General features: G+C 38.8%; 5 protein-coding genes across 5 annotated transcripts; 4 read left to right on the forward strand and 1 right to left on the reverse strand.

Annotated features, from left to right (window-relative positions):
• Positions 1 to 1,636: 1,636 nt before the first annotated feature.
• LOC117625774 (phytosulfokine receptor 1-like) lies at positions 1,637 to 3,981 on the reverse strand. The gene has a single exon (XM_034357334.1). It carries the CDS (start codon positions 3,894 to 3,896, stop codon positions 1,803 to 1,805), a length of 2,094 nt encoding a protein of 697 aa, XP_034213225.1. The 5' UTR covers positions 3,897 to 3,981; the 3' UTR covers positions 1,637 to 1,802.
• Positions 3,982 to 6,572: 2,591 nt separating this feature from the next.
• LOC117638338 lies at positions 6,573 to 11,798 on the forward strand. The gene is made up of 6 exons (XM_034373472.1): positions 6,573 to 8,303; positions 9,499 to 9,554; positions 9,642 to 9,872; positions 10,310 to 10,601; positions 10,917 to 11,113; positions 11,234 to 11,798. Exons 1-6 carry the CDS (start codon positions 7,104 to 7,106, stop codon positions 11,385 to 11,387), a joined length of 2,130 nt encoding a protein of 709 aa, XP_034229363.1. The 5' UTR covers positions 6,573 to 7,103; the 3' UTR covers positions 11,388 to 11,798.
• A 652-nt stretch (positions 11,799 to 12,450) lies between these two features.
• Positions 12,451 to 14,753, forward strand: LOC117614664 (chromosome segregation in meiosis protein 3). Its single transcript, XM_034343549.1, has 5 exons — positions 12,451 to 12,852; positions 12,942 to 13,064; positions 13,202 to 13,301; positions 13,995 to 14,110; positions 14,384 to 14,753. The coding sequence occupies exons 1-5, from the start codon at positions 12,502 to 12,504 to the stop codon at positions 14,597 to 14,599; spliced, it is 906 nt and encodes a 301-aa protein (XP_034199440.1). The 5' UTR covers positions 12,451 to 12,501; the 3' UTR covers positions 14,600 to 14,753.
• Positions 14,754 to 15,417: 664 nt separating this feature from the next.
• Positions 15,418 to 20,633, forward strand: LOC117613792 (inactive leucine-rich repeat receptor-like serine/threonine-protein kinase At1g60630). The gene is made up of 2 exons (XM_034342361.1): positions 15,418 to 18,082; positions 19,688 to 20,633. Exons 1-2 carry the CDS (start codon positions 16,666 to 16,668, stop codon positions 20,344 to 20,346), a joined length of 2,076 nt encoding a protein of 691 aa, XP_034198252.1. The 5' UTR covers positions 15,418 to 16,665; the 3' UTR covers positions 20,347 to 20,633.
• Positions 20,634 to 21,388: 755 nt separating this feature from the next.
• On the forward strand, positions 21,389 to 24,775 carry LOC117613912. The gene is made up of 5 exons (XM_034342525.1): positions 21,389 to 21,770; positions 23,396 to 23,494; positions 23,629 to 23,725; positions 23,939 to 24,113; positions 24,343 to 24,775. Exons 1-5 carry the CDS (start codon positions 21,741 to 21,743, stop codon positions 24,401 to 24,403), a joined length of 462 nt encoding a protein of 153 aa, XP_034198416.1. The 5' UTR covers positions 21,389 to 21,740; the 3' UTR covers positions 24,404 to 24,775.
• The last annotated feature ends 570 nt before the right edge of the window (positions 24,776 to 25,345 follow it).

Raw genomic sequence — 25,345 nt, forward strand, 5'->3', positions numbered from 1 at the left:
AAACATCTCATGCTCAGTCATCCGTGTCGACTTTCTTAAGCATGAAAATGAATCGGGTTTTAGCATTTCGGGTCAGGTCAAGGCCGCAGGGTTAGGTTAGGTCTAACTAATTTTCATATAGCTTTTATTTATTTATTGTGGGATCTACTACAATATGAAGGACTGAGTCAGTAGCACATCACGTGTATCACACTAAAGAAAAAGAAGATGAATGAGAAAGGTATACGTGACCATTTGATCTTGATGAGTGAATGTTCATTATCTTTTCACCAACAAAAGGAGAAAATTAAATACAAAAAAACAGATATTTTTTAAGAATGAAAGATGTCACATGTACTATCTTATCCTAAAGGTTAGCCTTTCAATAGACAAATACGGTTCGCAAGTTGCCTGTAAATCTAGTTCTTGAATTTTATTTTTTTTTTAAACTTCAAAATGTTAATTAAACTATCGAACTAATTAAATCTCATTTTTAAAAAAAAATTTAATTTCATTTAATTTTGCATGTTTGATAGATTTGGTGAATGACTACGGACATGATAAATGAGAATTATGGTACATAGATTATATATTAAGGTGGAAATATGCTCAAAGTCAATTAATGTTGAACTGGGCAAAAAATTGAGGGTTGTCCCTAGGACGGCCTAGGCAGAGGAAGCATATTTTGCAGACTTTTAACCCTACATGGAAACTCTAGCTCTTTTTTCTGGGTAAATAGCAGGACATGTCCCTACATTTGAAGGGTGGGATTGATTCCCGCTCTGGGTTCGGCTTGCCCCTGACCACAAAATGCTCACAACTGGTTTCAAACCTTTGCCATCGAGGCGTAACGCTATACAATTTACCAACCGCACCACACGTTGTGATTTCGAACCCCTAAACCCTCTAGCTCTCCCTTCAAATGTGAATGTGATACGCTGCAAACCTTTGCCCTATAATACTTTATTAGGAGGAGGAGGAGGAGGAGGATTAATCCAAGTACAACTTGGGTTACTTTTCAATTAATAATGCCTAACCTATCAAAATAGGATAGGTACGTGTTTGACTTGAAACAAGTTCATCCAAAAGTAAGAAAATATATATTCACTTACTCATAATTAACAAACACTATTAAGTAAATGGAAACAAATTAATAGCAACATCCACATCCCAATCCCATATACCTTGCTTGATTGGATAATACATATATATCACATTGTGAAAAAGTTGAGCCACTTCAAATTGCCTCCCACTATTGGCCGACCACATTCATTCGACACGTGGCGTTTCGTTAAATCTAGTGGCAACGGATCATTTCCAAATATATGTTAGCTAGTAGCATCATTATGTTGATAGCTAGTTATACATCATGGAGTTATAGCAACCATGTAATTAAGAATAATAATCATGGTGTTATATATAGTGGGTTTCGAGTATAATCATGGTGTCATGCATCATATCCATATACTAGTGCTAGATAATACAGAAGATGCATTTATGTTTCGTGGAATCTACGTCTTTGGAAAAATTAATGTTAATTAATCTCATTTTGAGAAAAATATAATTAGGTTTTCACTTTAAATAACTAGTGCCTTACACGTTTCAACTAATTGCATTGCATTGCATTGGTTATCATTCCAACTACTCAAGTAGTTTGCAAGCAAATCGATCATGAATATATGATATGTTTAGGTATGGGCCTTGGCTTGATGAGAGCCCATGTCCATCCAAACTTGAAATTAAACAAGGCCGCCTAACCTTGAAAGACCGAGCAAGCATAACGGCTACATGTTTTGCTTTTAGCTAGGCATACGAATTGGTCTTTAAAAGGTCCATACGTATCTATCTATCCCAATGAAACATGTAATTCCACATACAAATCCAACGGCCATTCCGACAATCATTCCTGTATATTTGTTTGATTCTCTGGGTGACCATGGTCCGAGAGAAGGATCATCATCAGGCACCTCGGGTGGACAGGGGGGGAAATGGTCACCACAAAGATTATTCCCTTCAAAGCTTGAATTTGGGAAGGTCCAAAACTGACCTCCTGTAGGGATCGACCCATATAATTGATTGTCTGCAACATTAAACTTTGACAGAAAGCTCAGTTTAACCAACGAAGGCGGTATTATCCCCGAAAGCCTGTTACCAGACATATCCAGAGTCTCTAAGCTGGTCATCCCGGATAAATTACTCGGAATTGGTCCCGACAGATTGTTACACTTCAGATCAAAAATATGAAGCAATCTCAGTTTCCCAAACTCTGGCCAGATTGGTCCACTAAGATTATTGTTACTAAGTTCCAGTGTTGGTGGAAAGCTCCAAACTTGATTATACTGCAATCCTCGTGCACTCACATTCCTTTTCATGAATAATGGGAAATCAGGGGAAGGTTCCTGAATTGAGATCCTCCCATCAATGAGGCTCCTTAGTCCAGTTATGTTTCTCGGGATTTCCCCAGTAAAAGAATTGTTGGATAGGTCCAAGTAGAAGAGATTGCTAAAATTGCCAAACCAGACTGGAATTGTTCCTTCCAAGCGATTCCATGACAAATCCAGCAACTGCAATCTGCTGCTACTACTCAACCATTGGGGTATTGAACCTGTTAGCCTACAATTTGCAATGATGAGAACCTTCAATCTTTCAAAATGAAGGGTTGGATCAGCAGGCAATTCTTCGTCACGGAAATTCAAGGTGAGAACCAAAGTAGTTAGGTTCTGGCAATGCTGTAAGATTTTAAGGGCAGATGAAATATTGGAAATGCTTGAATTTGACAGTGAGAGGTAAGAGAGGCTATGAAAATTCTTGAAGCTTTCTGGTACTTGGCCACTAAAGTTGTTCCGGGCAATATTTATGTTATTCAGATGCCGACAAGAGGGAAGATTGGACGGAATAGGCCCATAAAACCGATTGGAACCTAGATCAATAGAGGCCAAACTAGTCATTGCTGAACAATTAAGATCAATTGAACCCTCCAATGAATTGTTCCTGGCATTAAGCAAAGAGAGAGTTGGGGAAGCCGACAACGAAGGGGGCATTTGACCATCGAAATTATTTGAATGAGCTACAAAATACTGCAATCTCCCAAGGCTGTGGAAAACATCTGGGATAGTTCCTGAAAACAAATTAGTTGAGATATCCAAACGAACAAGGTTAATGAGGTTACCAATCTCTTTGCTCAGCCTCCCTGAAAACTTGTTATCTTGAATGCTCAATCTAGTTAGCTTCTGCAGCCTAAATAAGCCTTGAGATAAGCCACCTGTACACGTGAGAGCATTTGTGCTAAGATCGAGGTCCTCCAAGGCACTACAATTGCCAAGACCTGGTGGGAGATCACCAGTGAAATGGTTCACAGCCAAGTTCAGTGCCCGAAGCTGAGTAGAATTGTCACAGATGCTAGGTGGAAGGGAACCATTCAAAAAGTTTTGAGAAATGTCAAGGGATTGGATTGAAGGTAAATCAATATCGGCTGGAATGGGGCCAGAGAAGTCATTACAGCTCAAGTCTAAGAGCTCTAAATTTGGCAAATGGAAAAGCGAAATCGGAAGCGAGTGTTTGAGGAAATTGTGAGAGAGATTGAGGGTTCTAAGCTGGTCCAACATGCCTAAAGATTCAGAGAGGTTGCCCATTAGTCTTTTCGTTGGAAGCTCCAACTTAACCACTCTATAGGTATCAATAGAGGAATCGTTCAATCCAAGAGAGGATGAAGAGTTGCAAGTGATGCCTGCCCATTTACAGCAATCAGAGGAGAAGTTGTAGCCCCACCTCTCTAGCACAGTTTCTAAACCTTTCATGAAACCCTCCAATGCTTTCATATCATTTGGATTGCATGTCAGGTTCTGAGAGCTCGAAACCTGAGCTTGGAAGCAAAACCCAATAACAATGATGGCCAACCAGAAGTCTTGAGCACCCATATCAAATAAACACTCAACACACCCACGAGAGACAGAGAGAACCAACTACCAGAAGAAGAACAGCGATGGTAATAAAAAGAGAAAGAAAAACGATAGGCGCACCCGTTAGATAGTGAAGACTTCAAGACGTAAATTCAAAGCGTGTTTCGTTTTGGGAATGAAAACGTGCGAATTTGCGTTCGGTATGTCGTATGAGAAAACACGGAAAACGATTTATTGAAAACGGAAACAGAGCTTCTCTTTAAAATCTGAAAACAACGATATGACGTTTTCCGCATTTCCCAACTCGGTTTTCGTGTAAAAGAAAAAAAACATCTGAAACAGTGGACACTCTCTCCTGTGCAATTATCACTTTTTCCAGCAACTACAACAACTCATTGGCTGGATCTAAGATCTCATGAAGCTCTATCTTATTTTCCTCTTAGTTTATTATTTCTCAAAACGAGATTGATTTCCCTTATATTTCCTTTCTTCTTCTTTATTTCTGGGTTGAATCTTGGGTATTTACTGAAATCTCAGTTTGTTTATGATTTCAAAGTACATCAATTGTGCAGAGATTGTGTTATCGTTGGCCAAAGAGATAGATCTTCTGTTTCTTTCTTAATAGAATTGACCACCTTTGTGTAAATTTTCTTGGGTTCTTTTTTTACCCCAGTATTTTATTGGGTTGTTCGATCTTCTTCTTTTTTTCTTTAATTTTATTTAGACATAAATAATCATACCCATAAATTATTTAAATATAAAAAAGACCAGCCAATAAGTTGTAATTAGAGAATTTTTAACAATCCAACAAAAAATGCCTTGAAAAATATTCAAGGTCGCTTTTAATTAAACTTACATCGTTTTTTGTTTATGTTATTCTCAAATTGCTACAAGATGCATTCTCCAATCTTGAAAATGCAAATTCGTTTTATCGTTTTCATTATCTGAAAATATTCTCCAAAAACGTTACCAAACGGCCCCTGATGAATCCATTGTAGAAAAGTTCTAAAACAAAAAATTTCCCCACTAAATACAATTATCCATCAATACATAACGTCTCAAATAATTTTTACTTCAATTTTGTAATTAATTTTGTAATGTTATATTTATTAATTTTTATGAATATTTTAATCTAAATAAACTAAATTGTAAAAACTTAAAAAATAATTACACACGCAAAATTAGAACAACATTTTTTTAAAAAAAACAAATAATGAAAGAAGAATGAGTAAAACTTTGACCATTACTGTTGTATACTAGTAATGCATTAGTTGTGACTGGATTTGGGCCAAAATTCCATTTTGGAGATTGCCTCACCTACCGTTGAAAATGTTGTCTATTCGCCTTGTCCACACTTAGCCACAAGGTAATTAGAGAAGACTTCACTATTTGTCAATGTGAGTTATTTATTTAATATTAATTTATATTCCTTATTTCTGTCGCTTTTTAAGCAAAACATCCAATATGAATATTGAAAACAAAAAATTAAGGAGAGTACGACTGCAAGAGTTCGGGTAAGTACAACCACAAAAAGTTAATAGCAAAAATGAGAATTTTATTATTCATCAATACCAATGAGGTCTCAAACATTTTTTACTTCAATTAACCTTAAGTTTTTTACTTCATTTTTTACTGTTATCTTGATTTATTTTTACTTCAATTAACCTTAAGTTTTTTACTGTTAAATTTTATTTTAGAAACTTAAAATATAATTACACAAAATTAGAACAACATTTTAAGTAAGAGTGAGTGATTGTGGTCACCTACCGTTGGATATTAATTCAATGGTTCAAAAAAGTTTCTTAAAATGAGTACAAGAGTGAGTAAATCGTTGAATTTATAACTAACGGTGAGTGACTACAAATCTCTTGGACCTCTGTAGTCCAAGAGATGAAGTGTAAGAGTGAGTGAACCGTTGAATTTATATTCAATAGTGAATGATCACAAATCTCTTGGACCCATGTAGTCCATGAGAGAGCAGAACTGTGAACAAAACAGTCTCGATCTCTTGGACCACATGAGTCCAAGAAATTGTGGTCACCCACCGTTGAATATTAATTTAATGGTTCAAAAAAATTTCTTAAACGGAGTGCAAAAGTGAGTGAACTGTTGAATTTATATCCAACAGTGAGTGACCACAAATCTCTTGGACACCTGTAGTCCAAGAGATAAGGACTGTGAACAAAACAGTCTCGATCTCTTAGACTACAGGAGTCCAAGAGATTGTGGTCACTCACCGTTGGATATTAATTCAATTGTTCAAAAAAGTTTCTTAAAAGGAGTGCAAGAGTGAGTGAATCATTGAATTTATATCTAACGGTGAGTGATCACAAATCTCTTGAACCCATGTAGTCCAAGAGATCAGGACTATGAACAAAACAGTCTCGATCTCTTATACTACAGGAGTCCAATAGATTATGGTCACCTACCGTTGGATATTAATTCAATTGTTCAAAAAAGTTTCTTAAAAAGAGCGTAAGAATGAGTGAACCGTTAAATTTATATCCAATAATGAACGACCACAAATCTCTTAGACCCTTATAGTCCAAGAGATCATGAGTGTTGAACAAAAATGAAAGAAGAATGAACGGGAATTCCATTCTAGTGCCACTTGGACTCTTGCCGTGTCAATGGACCAACCTTGCTTAATCATTCCGGATTCCTTTTGTAGACTAGTAGTTAGCCACGAACCTAAATTAACGGCATTTCTAACGAACCCTTGCATTTACATAAACACCCCTACATTCACACACGATTAACAGACGGCACCAGGCTCCAAAGCATGTGAAAGTTGAAAGTTGAAAGTTGAAAGCAAGAGCGGTAGGGGCATTTCGGTAACTTCGAATTGAATTTGAAACACCCCCCACAGATTGCGGTTTAAGTGGGGCCAATGATATTTTTTAGGTTGGGCCGGCGACCCAATTGGATAGGGCCCAAAAAGAGTCCAAATGTCTGAACGTGTTTGACCTCTTCTTGTTTATTAAAATACGATTCCATAAAACCTCTGGGAATTTCCTCCATAAAACCTCTCCGAATTCATCGTTCTCTCTCTATATCTATCTAACCCATTTCCTTTGCTTTCTTCGCTTCCCTTTTTGTCCACTCTCTACCTCTCCCTTTCCCTCTTTTATGATCTTCTCCTCTTCCTAGGGTTTCCTGTTTTCCGTTTTCCGTTTTCCTAAACAAGAAAGATTTGCATTTCCTTTCTAATAAGGAAAGGAAATAATGGATTCTTCCACCAAAGGAATGGAAAACAATGCTGTTGAGGTTAGAATTTGTAAAGCTGCCGGAAAATTAAATGACGCACCGGCCAATGGGCTTTTCCCGGAAAGCCCCAGAAAGTGCGACAAAATGAATCATTCAAATTCAATCCCCAACGGTATTTGTGGAAAACCGGAACAGAAAGATTATGATGATCAGGAAGAACAGGGAGATCACTTTTCGGAAATTGAGATTGCGAATGGAAGAAATGGTTACCTCGAAGACCACGACGACGCCGGTTCCTCCTCCTCGATGACCGAAAACTCGGACGAGTTTCAAACGGTTTCGCCCGAAAAGTCCGAGCACGTGAAATTAGCCGTTGATAAGCCCAATACAGAAAACAACGCAGGCGCAGGGATCCTCCGACCTCATGCGCACCTTCCGAAGCCAGAGGCACCGCCTGGCCTTAACAGCTCACCCCCAGCTTCTCCAAACGGCGACGCTTCAGCTAACCAGAAGTTCGGCGTCGCCATGCCGGCGATCGGGAAGCTCATCCGAGAGAGAAGCAGCAATTTCTCGGCGGCGTTCGTGAGGAGATTGTCGTCGCTAAAGGATAACAACAATGACACCGAAGAAGATCCAAAATCGAATAAGCGGGACGTGACTGAGTTCAATCTCTCCGGCCTCAAAGTGACGGTCAAGCTCAAGACCGAGTCTGATGATCATCAGCAACAAGGACAAACACTCAAAGGTCGAATCAGCTTCTTCTCTCGATCGAATTGCAGGGACTGCACAGCGGTGCGAAGTTTTCTGAGAGAGAAGGGACTGAAATTCGTGGAGATCAACATCGACGTGTATCCGAATCGCGAAAAAGAGCTTGTAGAGAGGACAGGGACGTCGTCCGTACCTCAGATATTCTTCAACGAGAAGTTGTTTGGGGGTCTTGTGGCGCTCAACTCGTTGAGGAACAGTGGAGGATTTGACCAGAGGTTGAAGGAGATGCTTAGCTCGAAATGTCCCGATGACGCACCTGCAACCCCCGTGTACGGCTTCGATGATCCCGAGGAGGAATGGACGGACCAGATGATCGGGATTGTTAAGGTGTTGAGACTGAGGTTACCTATTCAGGACCGTCTGATGAAAATGAAGATCGTCAAAAACTGCTTCGCAGGGAGCGAGATGGTGGAGGTCCTCATTCAGCACTTGGACTGTGGGCGTAGAAAGGTACGGACCTCCAAATTTCCCAAATCTATTTTTTACCGTTATTCTCCGTGTTGCGGACCACTGTAACCACTGGGCTCGCGGCTTCGTGTTCTTTTGGTTTGAAATAAATTCCGCGGGACTATTTGGTTACAGTGTGCTGCGTGGCATTAAATTTAATCACTGGCCTGGCCTGCTACGTATCGAATCGCTGACTAGCCGTAATCCACTGATTATGTTTAAATAAAATATTAGTAACCGGTAAAAAAAATTCAGCGATACTGGCTCTTGTCCTTTCGGATAAACCCATGAATTCGCTTGGCGTCTTCGACACGCCCATAGGCAACATGAATGATGACGACTATATTCGCAAAATGATAAAATTAATACGAAAAATACAATTACATCATTGATTAATTAAATTAATAGTGTGGTATTTGGTTAATAATATGGGTTACCGATCCAAACCTACTAGCTATTTTTTCGTCATTCTCTGTAGCTACATCTTTCCATTGGATTGAGTAATTTAGTCTAATTCCATTAGATTTATGGAAAATATTATGACATCTACAATATCAAGTGACTGCTATTATTATAAGGAGCTTTCCAGTGGGCCCCACTCTCTCTGTTGGATTTATTTTCTACCGCTCCTCCTTTTGCATTCAATTTTATCCCTGCCCAACGAGAGTAGTTGAGCCGGTGGAGCATGTTTTTGGTCAAGTCATGTTTGCCTTTTGAATGATTCCTTCAAAAACAAGAAAAGGTTCTGAAGGGGTCCCGTCCCATGAAAGGTATATATATATCATGTGGAACACACTGAGTCAGATGTTGGCTCCTTTCCACCCATGAAAAAGTAAACGCGTAACGTTTTTGACATGGCAATGTAGCCCCAACTCTTATAATTTTCCAGATATTTCATAATTGCTAGGAATTGGTCCGAGTTTTCAAATCTATCGTTTTAATTTATAATGATGACGGATAATTACTCCTTTTTAATTTTATTTTCTTGAAATTTATAAAGTTTTAGTTTGGTAGTGTTGACTTCAACAACTTGAGAATTATTCCACATTTTACCCAAGTGCGGCAGCCAAATTTTTTGAATGAGTCCTTGAATCTTAATCTTTTGAGTCCATTCTCAGATACACTGAGGGCATTACACGGACGTTGCACTTATCTCTCTAGTAACAGATGTTAATGAATTGTATGTTAACACATGCAGGCAGTTGAGATTGGGAGGCAGCTCGCCAGGAAGCACTTCATTCATCACGTCTTTGGGTAAGAAAACATCTCTTGAACCATCTGAAACTAAGGGCATTGGTGTAGTTTTATACATATGTATTTATCCTTCTTGTATTTGTGTAGGGAAAATGATTTTGAAGATGGAAACCACTTTTATCGCTTCCTTGAGCATGAACCATTTATTCCCAAATGCTTTAATTTCCGAGGATCCATAAGTGATACTGAGCCGAAGTCTGCAGCTAAAGTTGGCCAAAGGCTCACCAAGATCATGTCTGCCATACTCGAGTCCTATGCCTCAGACGACAGGCGCCATCTTGATTACATTGGCATAAGCAACAGTGAGGAGTTCCGAAGGTAAGATCAACTACTGCTTTTCGTGGATTTACTTTGTTCCATTTATAATAAACTGATATTATAAATGTAGTATATATGGATTATAAATTGAAGTAATTAAAAGGTAGTTGCTCTTGGTTATGTCTAATCTGCTGTCACTAACTGTGCAATAAACAGTATACTAGGCTGCAGATTCAATTACATAAGCATTTTAGTAGTAATTCTATACGCAGAAGTTTCCCCAATTTGGTTTACATTGCATATTTTAAAGATATAAATATGATGAAGTGGCTTCCTCTTTGAATGAAATAGTTTGATTGGTTTCATTTGCTTTACTATTTTACTTTTTAAGATTTTTTCAAACTATTGATATATTGATGCTTATTATGTGTGTCATCTGCATTGCCAATTACAGGAACTTCTGTTTTAAGGTAATTCCTTCCTTCTCCTAAATGCAGGTACATAAATTTGGTTCAAGAACTTCACCGAGTGAACCTTTTTGAACTCTCTCCAGATGCGAGGCTATCCTTCTTTTTGAACCTCTACAATGCCATGGTCATACATGCAGTTATCAGGGTAGGGCGTCCACAAGGTGTAATTGAAAGGAGATCCTTCTTTTCTGAATTCCAATATTTGGTTGGAGGACATCCTTACTCCCTCAATACCATCGAAAATGGGATCCTTAGAAACAACCGTAGACCTCCTTATTCCTTGGTCAAGCCTTTTGGAGCTGGAGACAACCGTACAGAGGTGAGCAAGATAATTAATCTCCGATTCTTATGTCGTACCCCCCTCTAAGCCTTGAACAATATAACTGTTCTGGAATAAAATTTTCTGCAGTTTCATTAGCAAAGAAGATCAATTTCTTAAGATTTTTGAAACTTTTCCTTCAGATTTTTGAAACTTTTCCTTCATATGTAGTCATACATACTAAGGGTTGGTTGGAAGATCAATCTCAGCATGTAAAAGTATCGTAACAGTAAACTTTTGCAGTTAGTTTGTTTGCATACATATTCTCAATCTCTGACAATAGTACTAAGTCTCATTTCATCCAATACAATTCAGCTTGCTTGTGCTAAAGTGAATCCATTAATTCACTTTGGACTCTGTAACGGGACAAGGTCAAGCCCAACTGTAAGGTTCTTCTCGCCACAAGGAGTTGAAGCTGAATTAAGATTTGCAGCAAGAGAGTTCTTTAAGAGTGGTGGAATGGAAGTGAACTTGGAGAAGAGGACTGTGTATCTCACCCAAATTATCAAATGGTGAGCCATCGAATCATTGACCTTTTCAATGCTGAAGATAAAAATGTTTTGTGTATTCACTTCTACTTCTTATATAAATGTTCACGCGCCGTACTTTCTATTGAAAACAAAATTATGCAGGTTCAATGGTGATTTTGGACAAGAAAAAGAAATTCTAAAGTGGATCCTCAATTACTTGGATGCAACCAGAGCTGGTCTTTTGACACATCTTTTGGGCGATGGAGGTCCTATAAATATCGTGTACCAGAACTACGATTGGTCCATGAACTCATGAGTCTTTATGGTGCCGCTGTTTAAAAACTGAAACTTATCACAAGTGATATTTGTACACTTGCATTATTGGCAAGGGAAATATTGTATATAATACCTCAATTTTGAAAGAAGAATAGAGGAACTGCTGTTAATTTGTATGCGTTGTGAGCCTTCCCTTTGTTGGAAAGAGAAAAGGGGGAGAGGGGCAGGGAATGGAGCCACTTTAGATGATTGTTCAAAACAGGGAAGGTGAAGGCATTGTAATTGGGAACCGGCAATGTTTACTGTTAAGCTTAGCAACATTTGGGCGCTAAACTGCGTAACGAGATTTCCCTTGTAAATTATTCTTGTGTTATGAATTCAGTTTTGCTGCCTTTTGAATGATATTGGGCTGCAGCTAGTTTTGGATCCAGTATAAAACATTTGTTTGTTCTGCAACTTGTTACTAATCCATACAGAAACTGTTCACGTTTTATTTTTATTTATAAAAAAGCCAAGCAAAGCTTATAACAATAGCGGGTCATTCTGAAATAATTCCTCAAAGATGTCATGAATTTGGATAATTTTCATTCAACTTATAATATGTACTTTTTTGGAATTATTATGGTTCCTAACTCAATTTCATGACTTTTCTCATTGTAAGTAAATATCTCATTAAAAGGCTTTCATCTATTCTCGATCAATAACGCTATAATAAACGTGATAACACTTCCACGTGATAGAGCATTATTTGTCCGACCATCGCAACTAAGTTTTTCTCCTTATACTGCCCCAAATAAAAAATTCAACTCATATATTATCTCTGAGAAATTTTCTGCACACATTTAGCAAAGAGTCGACTTAATTAAATTCCTGAAGTTACACTCTTACAAGTTTTTACAACTTCATTAAAAAGTCTACAAAACACTTTTCAATTTCTTTTCTGGACTGCCAGAGGTAGAGCCCATTTTAAACATTACGCTGGGCCTTGGTTTCCTTAGTCAGAGCCCGTTTTAAATATCCAAATGGCCTATTCTAATTCCCTCCTCTTGTTCCCGCCAAAAAACCTGGAAATGGGAAAATAAATCCAGGGAGTGAGTAATGAAATAAAAAGCAAAGTAGCAGTGGTTGGTTGCAGAAAACCAAATCAGAAGAAAATGGACAAGGCACCAGCAACCGGATGCTACAAGTGCGGCCGACCAGGCCACTGGTCACGTGACTGCCCTTCCTCCGCTCCTGCCCCAAATTCCAATTCTAACCCCGATCCTAATCCCAATCCCAATCCCAATCCTAACCCTAACCCTAAGCCTACCAATCCCAATTCCTCTTCTTATTCTTTCAAGAGCGGTACTGGTGTAGGAGGAAGCGGTGCTTCGAAGGCGAAAAAGGTGTCAGTTCCGAAGACTCGGCCGAAGCTGACCCCGCAGCTGCTTCTCTCAGATGATGGCCTCGGCTATGTCCTCCGCCACTTCCCTCGCGCTTTCAAGTACCGTGGCCGCGGAAACGAGGTCTCATATTCAATTATACTCTTGTTTCTTTTCTTTTGTGGAAGAAAATTCATCATATGATGCTAAAAAGTTTTTTGCAATTTTTGCAGGTTAGAGATTTGGGGAACCTAATTGGGCTGTACACCGAATGGCACTCACGTTTGCTCCCATATTACTCATTTGATCAGTTTGTTCATAAGGTCGAACAAGTTGCTTCCACTAGACAAGTAAAGGTACTGATCTCTCTATATCTTTTATTTATTTATAATAAAAGTAAATAAATTCCTTTGGAGTTTAGACTCTGCTTTAATCTTTTACTCTTTGTGTGCAAATTTTTCAATTAAATGTTTCATTTTTTTATATATATTAGATGTCTCTTAGAGAATTGAGAGAAAGAGTTGCAAGTGGAGGAGACCCGACAAAGTTGCGTGAACCACCAGTCGAACAAGGCAATCCAAATGATCAACAGGGTATTATGCTCTGTCATTAACTCATTTTTGTAAATTGTATAATAGCTCTAATTCAACAGTGTATTAGGCTACAGCTTCAACAATGTCTTGAGTGCATATTGCCTGAGTTGTTTGGTATTAATTGGAAAATGCAATTTCTCTACTATTGTAACAAAAGACCTGTCAAGAAAATTGAAAAATGAATAACACATTCTCTGCAAAAGCTTATTGGAGTAACTGACTGATGAGAAAAGTAGCTCAATATTCATTAATGACTATGGTAATGGAATCCTTAGAGGTTGAGGTTATAACCCAATTAAGAAATTTTTCGTATAGAGTACTTTTACCATGATCTTAGTATGCTACGATAATGGATTGGCTGCTGAGTGGAGCACGAATAATGCTGAGAGTTGAACATCATTGCACCAGAGATTAGTTGTTCTGTATCCACATGAAAGATGTCAGGGAGAATGATATTGATAAGTGGAAATCTACTGCCATTATTTCTATGTTTCTTCGTTTTTAAATAATAATAATAAAGTTGGAAGGTCTTCTTTTCTGTATGAAATCATTTAATTAGAAGTTTTTGGGTCGTTCTTCAGTATTTGTAATAATATTTTTGTTTGATCAATGATATTTGAACAATTCGCTTTGGAAACAACCGCTGCTTTCCATGTTCCCATGTTGAATTCTGATCCTATTAATTTTCTGCAGAAACCTTGAACCCTGAGGGACCAAGCCATCAGTCGGGAGGTTTGTCTTCAGGGAACCATGATGCTGATGATATGCAGGAAGATATGCTTCACGAAATTTACGAGAAAGCCACTGAAGTATGTGCTGCTATTTTATTCAATTTAGTTTATTCAAGTTTTCTGTGGGTTCATATATAAGCTTGATTTTTTATGAAGTATTTGCTTGTCTTGAGTGTTCACCACTGAAGATAACCATCACAGGATTCTTTTGAAGAAATATGAAAGGCATTTCACTAGAAAATATTGATAGAGAACCTTGTAAAGTTGACGTTTCACTGAACAATGCTGCTGCGTTTGTTGTCCCTAGTACCTGTGTGCAAAAGTTTGATGGTCCCCCTTTGCTAATTGTAGGAACCCTCTGAGCATTTGCATGGTGATATGGTTGCTGCTAGTATATCTGCACCTGGTAGTTTTCTGAAAGAATTAACCAATCAAGTTCCGAATAATGAAGCTAGTGAATCCAAGGAAAATCAGATGACAGATGAACAGAGAGCACGAATGGAAGCTAGCAGATTGAAGGCCCTTGAGAAAGCTGCAGCAAGGCGCCGCCAATTGCAAGTGGCTTGAGTTTCTGTTTTTCTTCTGTCCTGTTCTAAATTCTGTTTCATTGTGTTGAGCTATGGATGGCAATTGAACTCATGGATAATAGGCATCAAGGCAGAAGTTTGTGTCTTGATATTCTTTGTACGACAAAGTTTTTCTTCATATTTTTGTTTTGTTATGTTTTGTCTTTCTTGTAATGTTTGGTTTAGACTGGCCCAGTCTGTGTTGGTCAAGGATGTTGGGCTTCCGTGGAAATCAAAGTCATATAAGTTAGTAGGGTATAATAATAATATTAGCATTATTTATTTGTTTCGATTAGTCTTAATCTAGTAGTCTCACTCAAACTAAAACCAAATATTCGTATCAAATCATCCTAAAAAGCAGCAGCAGTACATAGGAAGGAAGCTTTGTCTGATTATTTATGTTCCTAAATCTCCGGCAAGATAGGCGGGTGAGTCGTCGGACGAAGAACACCGGCAACCACCGTGATCTAATCCAATCAACGCCAGCTGGCATGAGCTGTTGGCAAGATAAACTCATCCTAAGCATAACGTGATGAGCAGCTCAACCTAACCCTTTTTCTTTTTTACTTTTTTTTCTTGTATTTTTTTGGTTTGGCTTGGTTGGGCCGGAATATAACGTGAGCTCGATTCAATTGCATGGTGCAGATTTCTGCCACGTGTACAATAATAATGTTGTATGCAGGAAGGAGGAGTTATGAGAAAGGAAGGTGTCAGGTAGGACAATAACTTCAAACCCCTGTGGCCTGTGTGGGCTTGTGGGGATGGGAGGGAAGGGGGGAAAAAGACCCATTGAATTTAATTCGTTAAATAGTTAATAGTGTCTTGTTTTGCCTTCAATTCTTTCACCCTTTTCCCCAGTTAAAAGACAGAGACAGACCACTGAGACACCTCCTCAAGCCCTGGCTTGGCTCGGTCAATATTGTCATCTCCCTCTTCCTCTTGGCATTATTATTATTATCAGACTATATGCATGCAGAGTGAGAGTACATAGATGAATTATTACCAGTTAATGATATATTCTTTCATGTATGCAGCTAGCTAGCTGCTAGATTCGTTATTCTTCTCTAATTTGTGTGATTGAAGAGATCTGGGAAAATCTCTCAGATCTCTGCAGACAAGTGTCATTCTTCTGGTATGTGATTTCCTTCAAGTTTCAGCAATCTGGGTGGACTCGCTCACTCAACTCTGCTCAACAGAAACAAACAAACAGGGCTCCGAGAAGTACTTGGGGAAAGGGGAAGAGGGGTTTGGGTTGGTGGGTGAATAAGTTTTGGATCCTATTCCTTTTGAGGTTTCAAGACTGTTAAAAAAGTTAGAGCTTTGAGCAGCCCAAGACCAAGACCAAGCCAAGAGAGAGGAAGACAGAAAAATAGAATCTTTATTTTATTGGTCTCAATAATGCCTGCCTACGCACTGCACTGCAGCTTAAGAATATACAAATCATGGAGAGGAGAAAAGAAAGTTTATTTCTCGTCTGCCTCAAGTTGTGTCTGGGTTTCCTTCACGTGAAGCTTACGCTGTAAAATCCCAATTGTAAATGTCCTCCTCCGTTAGTTTTTTCGCAAGCAACGATGCCAAATTGCCATGCCCCACTCTGTTTTGGTTTGGAGGAGCCGCCACTGAGCCAGTAAGAGTAAGAGTAGATGAGCAAAGTGATTTTTGTTTGAAGCTGTCGAATGAATATGCATTTTGCAGTTGAGCTTAGTGATGGATCGAGTCAAAGAATGAAGATGCTTTTGCTCTGAAAATGAATCAAATTGGCGAAATGGTAGTAGATCTTGGAGATTTGGGTTTAGAAAGCGATTTGGTAGAGTATCCAAATCAATATATAATAAGCTAAAGACGCAAAAAGGAAAGTGAAGTGGTGGCTCAAAAAGGGCAACCACCTTTTTTGTTTTCAAGATTGAATAGCTCCATTCCATATATATGCATTTCAGATTCTCAAGTCTGAGTTGGGCTTTCTCCATCTGATGCCGCTCTTTTTGGCACCAAATCCAAGTGCATTATTCATATGGTGATCTGAATAAACACAAACCAACTCAACGATCTATTCCACAGATTTTGAAAATGGAGCAACCCTACTGCTTGATTTCACATTCATCGTCATCATCGTCATCATCGAGGTACTGCTCTCAGAAAGGTCCTATCTTGCGCTTCTTCTTGTTGTTGTCCTTGTTCTTCTTCTTGTCAGTGGGTTTGGCTCGAGCAGGGGATGCAGAAGCTCTGTTAAGCCTGAAATCAACAATCGATCCTCAGAACTCGTTGCCATGGCGGCAAGGAAGCAATGTGTGCGAGTGGGAAGGCGTGAAGGACTGCATGAAAGGAAGAGTGACAAAGCTGGTCTTGGAGCATTTAAACTTGACAGGGGTTCTGGACCACAAGATCTTGAACCGGCTGGACCAACTCCGAGTCCTGAGCTTCAAGGGCAACTCTCTTTCGGGCCAAATCCCAGACCTCTCGGGCCTCGTCAATCTCAAATCCATCTTCTTAAACGACAACAACTTCTCCGGCGTTTTCCCCGCTTCCATTGCGGACCTGCACCGTCTGAAAGTTGTGGTTCTCGCCGGAAATCAAATCTCCGGTCCAATCCCAATGTCTCTGCTGAAGCTCCGTCGTCTCTACTCTCTGTACTTGCAAGACAACCAGTTCACTGGTCCGATACCCCCGCTCAACCAAACCTCTCTCCGATTCTTCAACGTGTCTAATAACCAACTCTCCGGAGAAATTCCGATGACCCCACCTCTGATTCAGTTCAATGCTTCGTCGTATTTGGGCAACGTCAATGTCTGCGGCGTGCAGATTGACAAACAGTGTGGGGGCAGTGTAGGGTTTCCACCGTCGATGAGCCCAAGCGATCAACCAAGCCCAGCGTCAAAATCAAAGCGTGGCAAATTGATAAAGATAGTCGCAGGAAGCGTAGGTGGGCTCGTGGTGGTCGTAATCTGCTTGGTTCTGGTGTGGATGGTGTGCAGGTGGAGTCGCGGTCGTCGTCTTGGTCGTGGTGGGGAGGCCACCAGGAGCAAAGCCGGGGTAGCTGAGCTGGCAGCAGAGAGAGGATCAGGGGCGGGGCCCACAGGAGGACCAGGTGGTGGTGGTGGTGGCATGGGAGGTAATAATGGTGGGAAACAAGGGGGGTTTTCTTGGGAAGGCGAAGGGCTGGGGAGTTTGGTGTTCTGCGGTCCAGGGGATCAGCAGATGAGTTACAGCCTAGAGGATTTGCTCAAGGCTTCTGCTGAGACACTGGGGAGGGGTACGATGGGCAGCACGTACAAGGCCGTGATGGAGTCAGGGTTTATCGTGACGGTCAAGAGGCTCAAGGATGCCAGGTACCCAAGGCTTGATGAGTTTAGGAGACACATGGACTTGCTTGGTAAGCTCAGGCACCCTCACTTGGTCCCACTCAGGGCCTATTTCCAGGCTAAGGAGGAACGCTTGCTCGTATACGATTATTTCCCCAATGGCAGCCTCTTTTCACTTATTCATGGTATGTCGGTCATCTACTACCCAACTTATTTGCCTGCTCATTTATTCCTTTATTTCTTCTTAATTTATTTAATCATTGCTACAAGTTTAAATTTCTTGGTTGTCTTGTGTTGCTTGTACATTTGCACGTACGAAATAATTAGTTATAGTTGAAGAAAGAAAGTAGAATGTGAGATTAACTTCTGGTTAACAACATAAAATTTGGTCATCACGTCTGATTACTTATTTAGGAGAAAGACTTTTACGTAATAATGGTAACATTTTTTGTTATTTTCGGTCAATAATGCAATGATGCGTGTGATAATATTTCCATGTATCATTATGTTATTGATTAAGGATAACAAAACAGTATTATTCCCGTTAATAGTTAGTTTTTCTACTTATTTAGGTGTCATAGTTGTCAAAAGATAGGATTATATCAGTATAATACATAGTTTCATTCATCCTTTTTTTCGTGTGGTCAAGGTCCATCTTTTTCTTTTCGATTCAGAAGCATCACACAAACAAACTTTGTAACTAATCATTTTTAGTAGCATTAAAAGGTCATGATTATTGATTTATTGGTGGGCCATGTTGGATTTGCCACCTTGATGTAGTGAAAATATGATGTTGACCGGTGGGGATGGGAGCAGTGAATTTTCTTTTCAACCTGCGTTGTAGGGCCCACCCGTGTAGGTTCCCGGAAACCATGTGTTAGGCCGTCCATGTTCAACCTGCGTTGGTGCTTGCTTATTCATGTCTATGAAAAATGAGGAGGATGGCTATTTAAAATTGAAACCATTCGATTCGAAAGTATGGGTTCCTTCCTACTCTCCTTGAATTTGGGGTCCCATGTAAATTATATTCTATGTATTTATTTTTACACCGTGAATGAAAATAGTAATAAAGTATATCCACACTTGTACCTTGCTGGGGACGGTGGGGGACCCGTATAAACTTATAATTTCAATGACCCTATTCCTCTCTTCAACAAACAAACAAGCAAAGGAGAGAAGAAAGAAATGGAAAACTTGTCCTCGCAAACAAACAAGTTGTGTGAGCGGGGTACTTTTAGTAGGATTGTGATTTAGAAGGAAACATTTTTGGTGGTGGTGGTGGTGGTGGTGCTGTTGGGGTTGGCAAGCAAATATTCTGAAAAGTTTGATATCATTATGCATGTGTCATTGTCGTAGACTGGTAGCATATAGATGCATTCTGTATCTTTGTAAGTCAGTACACCGTTCTCCGAGAGATTTTTGGTAAATAACGACAAGATATATGAGATGAGTTTCTTGCTCTTTAGAGGGTAAACTGAGTTACATCAATATAACAAATCTCAATCTTTGAAAAGTAGTTGGCTTTGCTAATTAACAACTCGTCTTTTAGGCTTTACTTTTGCACGTTGTACAGTCCTGTACATTTGACCATAACCGAGTGCCTTGGCTGGTAGTTGGTTTTCATGGCTTCTTCAAAGTTCATGTCTTTCTCAGACAATAGCCAGTGATTTTATTTCTTGATCAAATTGAACACTAGGAACATGCTTATAATTTCACTTGACAGTATTTCCATATGGAAAAGTTCTTCCGTCCTTATTGCATTGACATACTTGAACTGATTTTTTACACAGGTTCAAGAATTTCAGGAGGTGGGAAGCCTCTTCACTGGACATCATGTCTTAAAATAGCTGAGGACTTAGCAAGTGGTGTGCTTTATATCCACCAGAACCCTGGTTTAACTCATGGAAACTTGAAATCCTCAAATGTCTTGTTAGGTTCTGATTTTGAATCCTGCTTGACGGATTATGGTCTCACTTTATTCCGAGATCCTGATTCACTTGAAGAACCTAGTGCAACTACTCTGTTTTATAGAGCCCCTGAATGCCGTGACCTCCGAAAACCAACAACCCAACAAGCTGATGTATACAGCTTTGGTGTCCTCCTCTTGGAGCTTCTAACTGGGAAGACTCCCTTCCAAGACCTTGTTCAGGAACATGGTTCGGACATCCCTAGATGGGTGCGTTCAGTGCGCGAAGAAGAGACGGAGTCAGGGGATGACCCTGCCTCGGGCAATGAGGCATCAGAGGAGAAACTTCAGGCACTTCTTAATATTGCAATGGCTTGTGTTTCAATTGCAGCAGAGAACCGACCTACAATGAGGGAGGTTCTAAGGATGATAAGAGATGCAAGGGCAGAGGCTCAAGTGTCTTCTAACAGCAGTGATCACTCACCAGGGAGATGGTCAGATACCGTTCAGAGCTTGCCGAGGGAAGAACACTTGAGCATTTGAGTGGTTGGTTGGTAATTGAATTTAACTCAATTGGCGGCTTAAGTTATGCATTTTGATTGATTCTTTTGGGATTTGAACTGTGATTCTTGTTGTACTAGGCATTGTATGTAGAGTGCAACCACACTGGTGTAAAGGTTTTGTTTGTGATCATTTATTCTCTTCTCTCCTCTCATGTATTGTTTCAGCTAAGTTTAATTGCACTTTTAATTAGTTTTTATTAGAAAGGTAATTGTATCACCTTAAGAAAATTAAAAAAAAAAAAAGCTATTGGCTTGGCTCGTTGTTTAGTTTTTCTTTTCCATTTCTGGTGCGGTTGGTTGTTTAGAATAGTGTTGCAGCAGAGTAGCTTCCATTTCCTGTGGATTTGCTTTACATTTATAATCATGAAGAGAGAGAGCGAGAGAGCGAGAGCTTCACATGTGGTAGTAGCAAAGCTGTAGCACTAGCGTAAGCAATAGTCAGTGAGAGTGACAGTGTAGCACAAAACCGAAAGAGACGTATTAACAATGGAGGCAACAGGAAAAGGGAGCAAGGCCAGGGCGCGGGTATGGATATTTGCATGCACGCCACCCGTGTGCAACCGCAACTGCAACTGCAACACATTATATTCGACTGCTGGCATTTCAATCCAATCGCCAGTCTTCGTGCGTACCGAAGCCCACCCATCTTTACATGATAAAATAATGAACAGAATATGTACGTATTTTTTTGGGATGAACAGAATACGTACGTGATAAAAGGGAAACATAAATAATATTATTTTGTTATTTTCGATTATTTAAGATATGTTATGTGTGATAACTTTTTCACGTGACAATATATAATTAGTCAGAATAGCAAAAAAGTGACAACAACTATATATTATACAAAATCAGTGTGATATTATTATTGAATCAGCACTGTTGGATCGATAGGAATAGACAAATAAAAAAGAGAAAATAATTAAACAATGTCCAATTGTCCATGGACCTAACCTAGCAGCATATATATATACTATATCGTATCCTTTTAAATATGCTAATAATATTATTTGTTATATTTATAAATATGATGTGTGTCTGTGACTCGTGAGAGCCAGAGACAGTCACAGAGAGAGAGAGAGAGAGAGAGAGAAAGAGAGAGCGATCTGCCGGTACAAATTCTACTTAATTTTCTCCGTTTCATTCATCTGCTACGCTCAGTGAGGCAGCGAGGCAGTGATATCTTCTGACGGTGGAGACAGGAGGAGTCTCAGAGATAGAGAGAAAGCGAGCGCTTTCTGATCGGTGATCAGTTTCTCTCTGTTCAGAGGTTGGAAGGAATATTAAGGAGGAGGGGCACTGGACGACGATCTCCTATCTCTGTTTGCTCTGCTTCATTTCTCTATCTGAGAATAATATTTGTCAATTTTTGGAATGGACGAGCGGCAGACGCCACACCCACAGGTACTCTTCATCTTCTTCTAATTTGCAGATGATTTTAATTCTATGTCAATTTTCAGTCCAGTTAGGTACCACCGATGCATAACAACAAAATGAAATTAACAAAACAAAGGAATTTTAATGATGCTTTTATTTTTGTTTTATGTTCTCTCCGACTTTGCGATGATGGAGAAGTTGAACTTTGAGTATGTGATTTTGTCTGGGAAGAAAAATTACGAACTTGAATCATTAGAAAAGCCAACTTCAATTCATTCCGAATAACTACATTTCAGATATGGTCATTTTCAAATTTTCAAATGAGTAATCGACATTCAAATCAAGCAAACAGTAATAGCGTGATATAACAGAAGCAAAAAAAAAAAAGGCATATTACGTCATGGATGGGCATGTAAGTAAATTGCTAATTTGAAATTCAATTAAAATTTAAAATGTGTTAGTTAGCTTTATTTAAACTGAATGCCCACCATCCTGCAACAATGAAAGGAATCTTCAGCGTAGGCAGGTACAATTACACTTACAGCTATAGAAAATGCCTGTTTCTGTTTGAGTCCAAATAAAAATAATATATATATATATATAGGTGGATCATGGATGGATATCAATTATTGATGCTGTAAGTGTATGTAAGGTTCCATTTCCACCCATGCTGCTAACAGACAAATTTCACTCATCCCACGGACTCAACAGTAGTGGATATTACTGTCTTAATTGCCCCTATCTTTGTATGAATCAACAATTATACATAACCAAACATATTCTAATCTTCTTTTTTGTAGTTCATTACGGATTACAGTACCAAACTATTTTATACGCTTAATTAGCTTGATATGAGCAAACAACTAAACAGGCATCATGTGATTAAGCTTAGCATTATCTAATAACAATATTTTTAAGCTTAAAGTATGAGTATTTTTAGTATAGTGCTTGTTGCCTCGGTTATGTAACATCACATGGGACTATGGAGAGTGGTCCAAGAATTTGGTGCACTGTTCTTTACTTTACTGCTTTACTTACTCCTCTAATTTCATTTAGCTTTGTGTTAAGTCCTAAATCCAAATAATTAGTTTTTTTGTCACCTTGTTTAATTTGGTTGACTTAGTTGTGACAAGTTTATTTGGTATTGGCTACATGGGTGGGTAACATCTTCAAGAAAGAATATATAACATACTCCAATAATGTCACAACTTCTGGCAATGCTTTGCCTACTGCTTTAGGTTTGTCTGTCGTTTCTCAGGGTACTTCTTCTAGTCCTTGGAGCCCTAATGCTAACAACTATCAGTCAACAACAATAGAAATTAAGATTAAGATATTGTAGTCTGCCTAAATAAATGCTAAACATGGTTTTATTTATCAAAAAAGAAACATAAGCTAGTGTAATGCTGCACTCAACTGTTATTTGGATGAGTTTTTCATACTGTTTTAGAAGACTTTTATATTTTTTTTGTCAATGTTTGTAGAAGACTTTTATTTTTCTCCAAACACTAGAATCTATGGTACAGTACCTTACAGATTAATAACTAACCATTTTACTTGTTTTTCTCATTCACATGTGCTAAGTAAGATGATATGTTTTTTTTTGGGGTGTCTCACCAATATAATACTGATATTTTCTATGCAATTTAACACAGACTGATGCTAGTGCTTCAGATAGAACTCCCACTGTTGTGTTGGATATTGAGAGCCTTGCACAACCCTCAGATAGAAGCTCAGGAAGCCCCAAAATGACAGTAAGTAGTAGTCTCTTTGTTGTCAATTTTGAAACTACTCCTTCTCACATGAGATGCACTAATTTCCTGGTCGATCTAGCGAGCTTCATCATGCTTTTCTTTAATTTACACTATTTTTTCAACATTCCCTGTAGAGAGCACTCTCAAGAAAATGGTCTTATCGAGCAGAGAGATTTTTTAATACTGACGAGGAAGACACAGATGAACCCTCAAAGAAACTTCTAGTGAAAGGTATAATTTACAGTCATCTATCTATTTATGAAGTCTCAAAAGACAATTTGCAATCTGATTGTCGACAGAGGAGCTATATCTCTTCACTTGTTGAAAAGTCATTGTCATATTTTATTCTAGTAAGATTGGTGCCATGCCAACAACGTTCAGAATTATTGATCATCTTGGCATAATTGCAATTTATACTTTATTTGTACATGGTCCCCTTGACAGTGAACTCTCAGTTGGAGCCCTTGAAGCAGTCATTGATCACCGTAAAAGCAATCTCGGCAGCCTCAAATGCTCTTACAGGCTCCAATCTCATTGACACAGGGGATGGACGGAGCAAGAGGTTGAATCGCTTTATGGCAATCAACCCTCGGAAGATCCTTTTCATATTTGCAACACTGTAAGTCCCCCATTTCATTCTCTCATAAACATGAAAGTTAGAGGTATTTAGTTTGGCGATACTATTTATTCAATGTCCATCAAGACTCTCAACAAATATGATTGATGAGATCATTCTTTTCAAGCATCATTTTGGATGAATGTGAAATGATTGTTTTTTTTTCTTTCTTCTTCTGCTAATTAATGTTTCAGTTTATTTGTATGTGATTGTGTGTGTTTGTTGGCTTCAGGTCCAGTATGGGCACATTAATCCTCATATACTTCACACTGGCCATTAATAGAACAGTTTGATAAACCATGGATGGAGCTGTGCTCTGCATTTACTTATATGATCGCAGCATTCTCTCTCGCACCAGTTGGCCTCGGACTTTAATTTTCTGATGCAGCCTTAATTTGTTGGTAGCTGTGTGTGCTGGGGATAACTACTGCATATCCATGATCCATGCTGCAATCTTGATCTAACGGTTGGTCTGCCTCTGCCCGCCAGTTGAGGAGATCAAATATCAGTATATATGATTGTTGTTAAATGATCCAGCGTTTTCAGCTCACCAACTGCGGAACTTATGTGCATGGTCCGGAGCTGGCTAGGTTAATTTTGCTGTGATTCTTGTTTTCAACGCAAAAGGGTTGTATTCTATACATAAAAAAACCTTTCAATTCCCAGTCTCATTTATAAATTATAGGGCATCACTCGGGTGTTACCATTTAAAATAAAAAATAAAAAATAAAAAAATCCTCCACAAGGTGAAGTATGTAATTAATTAGGCATTTTGAATTAATTGGCACCTCTCTTATATAACTGTTGTACCATCAACATCTCGTTTTTGTATGGATTAATCTAGATTCATGTTACAAGTAACATTGAAAGTGAAAAGGAAAGAAAAATGCTTAATCGTGGTTTGAGGAAAATAGAGCGTTATTAACTTATTAGTGCATGTCATGTCAAGGTGTATCAAAGTAAGTTCTTTTCCTTATGAAGGCCTATGTTTGAGTTTCGCTGTCGATAATTCCTCTTGGTAGGTATAAAAAACAAAAAAAAAGCTAAGACTCTCTCTGTTAGTCTTCAAAGAAGTGTTGGTATGCCCTGGCCTTGGGGTGGGTAGCATTCCCTCTCCTAAAACTTTTCTTTATAAAAAAAATTAATAATTGTGTATCAAAGTAATTGAAATGGGAAAATACTTGGTAAGACCGCGATAGTATTAACAAACATATATACATAACGTAAATAAATTA

The sequence above is a fragment of the Prunus dulcis genome, chromosome 1 (assembly GCF_902201215.1).
Source record: "Prunus dulcis chromosome 1, ALMONDv2, whole genome shotgun sequence".
NCBI classification, from domain to species: Eukaryota; Viridiplantae; Streptophyta; class Magnoliopsida; order Rosales; family Rosaceae; genus Prunus; species Prunus dulcis.